Consider the following 2,664-nt stretch of genomic DNA (forward strand, 5'->3'; position numbering starts at 1 on the left):
TTAGATAAGAGAGCCAAGCAACTACAAGTAATGCAATGAGGTACCATCCATAGGGTCTACAAAGGTAGTGCCCAACATGGCAGGAAAGTATAAATACAGTCAAAGTGCCTAGCACAGGGGGGTGATGATTTTTTTTCACAGAAAGAGAGAGAACGAATCATCACAATGGCAAACAGTGCAATATAGGTGTCCTGCATTTGGGAAGTGTGTGCAGACAAATAAAGAGTACCTACAGAGCCAGAAGGATCAGGAGCATGAGATGTAGGCTGCAGTGCAAAAGAAAGGTCTGTGGTCCAGAGGAAATACTGCAGAGCATGTTAGAGAAATCCCAAAGTCAGAGAAGGGGAAAGTGCCAGTGTGTGAAAACCATGGTGAAAGAGGAGCAGTGCTTAATTTGTTAAATGAAAAGTTTGGAGGATCGTGTTTGCAGGAAACCTACGCGTTCTGACTTGTTACTCTTTACCCCCTTGTGCCATCATTTGTGTGGTGAAGTAGGGGTAATAGAATTGAAGGAACAGTTCTCTGCACACAATCAATAACCACCTTCCTTAGAACCAGTCAGGAAATCTAAATAAATAAATAAATGAACCATAGCATATCACAGCTCTGGTATTTAAAATAGGTTGTGGGCCCAGGATCCAAGTAAGGCCTATGGGAAAGGCAAGCTTTGGAGGGTACAGTGCAACAATGGAAACAGAAATATAAAACTGCCACGTAAGGAGAGATATTGTAAAATACACTGAAGTCCAGTGGGCAAAGATAAGGCCTGCCACTTTTTTTTTTGTCAAGGCTCCTGCTGCAGCTACACTGCAGACAAAAATTCAACAGGCAGTGTCCTCCCCTTTCTCCCAGGAAGCTTTCCCTGCTGAATCTCTGCCTGCAATGCAGCACAGAAGCCCAGTGGGTTTGGCTACCCTAGAAAGAGAGAAAACTGCTACAACAACAAATCCACCAACCTAAGCAGGGCTGCTAGGAAGTACAGGCTAACTGAAGGCGTACCAGGCCACCTATATGGCAACTGAGCATCCCAGAGCACCCAACTCGCAACTCTTACTTTCTGCCCCAATACAAAGTTATCAGAAGTGAGTTGAGCAGCAGCGCCGTCAGCGGAGGAAGGGGAAGTTGGCTTCCAGAGAGGAAGGAACCAGAACCACACCACAGCCGAGCTGCTGCCCCAGAATGCCTCAAGACGGTGGTGCCAACCGGCTCCAACGGGCTGCCGAGGGGGAAGCGGCCGGCTGTGGCCAAGGCCGAACTCCAGGGGCCACGAGGAGACCCTCCTCCGGAGAGGGGCGACTGGCTACCTCGGGAAGGCGGTGCTCTCGGGGGGGAGAAGGGGGCCACGCCACCTGGCCGGGCTTCCCCCTCCTCAGTCGCCTCACCTGGGCGGCTTGGCGGCGGCGCTCTCCCGCTTGTCCAGCACGCCGGGCACGCAGTTGGTGAGCTCGGTCCAGTCGGCGTGCAGCCCGCAACTCCAGCCGGTGGAGAAGCGCGAGAAGAGCCAGGTCTCCCTGCGGTTGGGCCGGTAGCAGGTGCACTTCTTCTGGCCGGGCCGGCAGTCGCAGGGCACCTCGAGGCGCACGTTCTGCACCAGGTGGCGGCCGAAGGTGGTGCCGCCCGTCTTCTGGATGTGCAGGAAGACGATCACGTCGTCGCCCTTCATGTCGAAGGCCAGCTGGCGCTCCAGCTCCCGCACGGGGAAGTAGTACTTCTTCACGTAGTGCGGATCCGGCGTGGGGAAGAGGTCCAGCTCGTCCTGGTACGAGCGGCCGCTCGGCGCGCCCAGGCTCAGCCCCGGCCCCACATACTGGTACAGGATGAGCATGAAGCACACCGAGCCCGCCACGATCAGCAGGAGCTTGCTGTTCCTCTCAACCATGGTCCTTCCAGCGCGCTTCATATGTCACCATCTCCCAGCAATGGGCAAGCGGGAGGCGGAGGCTGCTGCTGCTGCCGCCGACGGCAGCGAGATCTGCTCCTTCTTCTTCTTCTTCTTCTTTGCCGGCTCCCCAAAACGGAGGGGAGGGAAATCAAGGCTCTTCTTGCAAAAAGGAAAGAAAAAAAAGGGGGGGTTGGAATCCCCTTCCCCTCCTCAGTCAAATCCGTAAAGGGGAAGAGGAGGGAGGCGAAATCGGTTCCAAGAGACCTTTCGCCCCCGGCACTGGCGCCTTTCCCGGCAGACCCGTTCCGCTTCTGCCGACAGGACTCTGGGGTCTACTCCGTGCTCCCAGCCCCCCAAGCGCGCACCCCACAGTCTCCTGCCTTATGCGGGTCTGCCTGCCGCCGCCACACGCTAGTTCAAGTCCTTCCTGCCTCGCTTCCTATTGCAAAGCCCCACCATAATCTCAGCCCAGCATGCACAGCGCCGCCTCCTCTCACTCCGCTCGCGGCTCCGGGCGCACACTGGAGAACTAGAGCAGCCGCCGCGCAGACACGCCGCAAAGCCAGCACTTTCTGGCGCCTCTCGAGTTGCAGGCGCCCGCCCGCAGAGGAATTTCCCCCCCGTTTTCTTGCGCTTTCTTTCTAGGCTTTCCACTTCCTCTTTCGTAGAGCCAGAGATTTCATCACGCGTGAGAATCAGGAAGCACCAGGGAGCGGGGCTTCCCAAGTTCAGGGACGAGTCTCCGAAAAGGCAACTCGATCTCTCCGATGTTAATTATTTTA

At 55.8% G+C, this 2,664-nt stretch overlaps 1 protein-coding gene across 1 annotated transcript in view; it reads right to left on the reverse strand.

Moving 5' to 3' along the window:
• The window catches only part of HS6ST1 (heparan sulfate 6-O-sulfotransferase 1), a 263,279-nt gene extending 260,836 nt beyond the window's left edge, over window positions 1-2,443 (reverse strand). Inside the window, exon 1 of the mRNA XM_015426838.1 lies at window positions 1,383-2,443. Within this exon, the coding sequence (XP_015282324.1) occupies window positions 1,383-1,900 (518 nt within the window). The 5' untranslated portion in view covers window positions 1,901-2,443. The remainder of the gene's footprint in view (window positions 1-1,382) is intronic.
• Window positions 2,444-2,664: the final 221 nt, after the last annotated feature.

Source organism: Gekko japonicus, unplaced genomic scaffold (genome assembly GCF_001447785.1).
Source record: "Gekko japonicus isolate JY-2015 unplaced genomic scaffold, Gekko_japonicus_V1.1 scaffold14, whole genome shotgun sequence".
NCBI lineage: Eukaryota > Metazoa > Chordata > Lepidosauria > Squamata > Gekkonidae > Gekko > Gekko japonicus.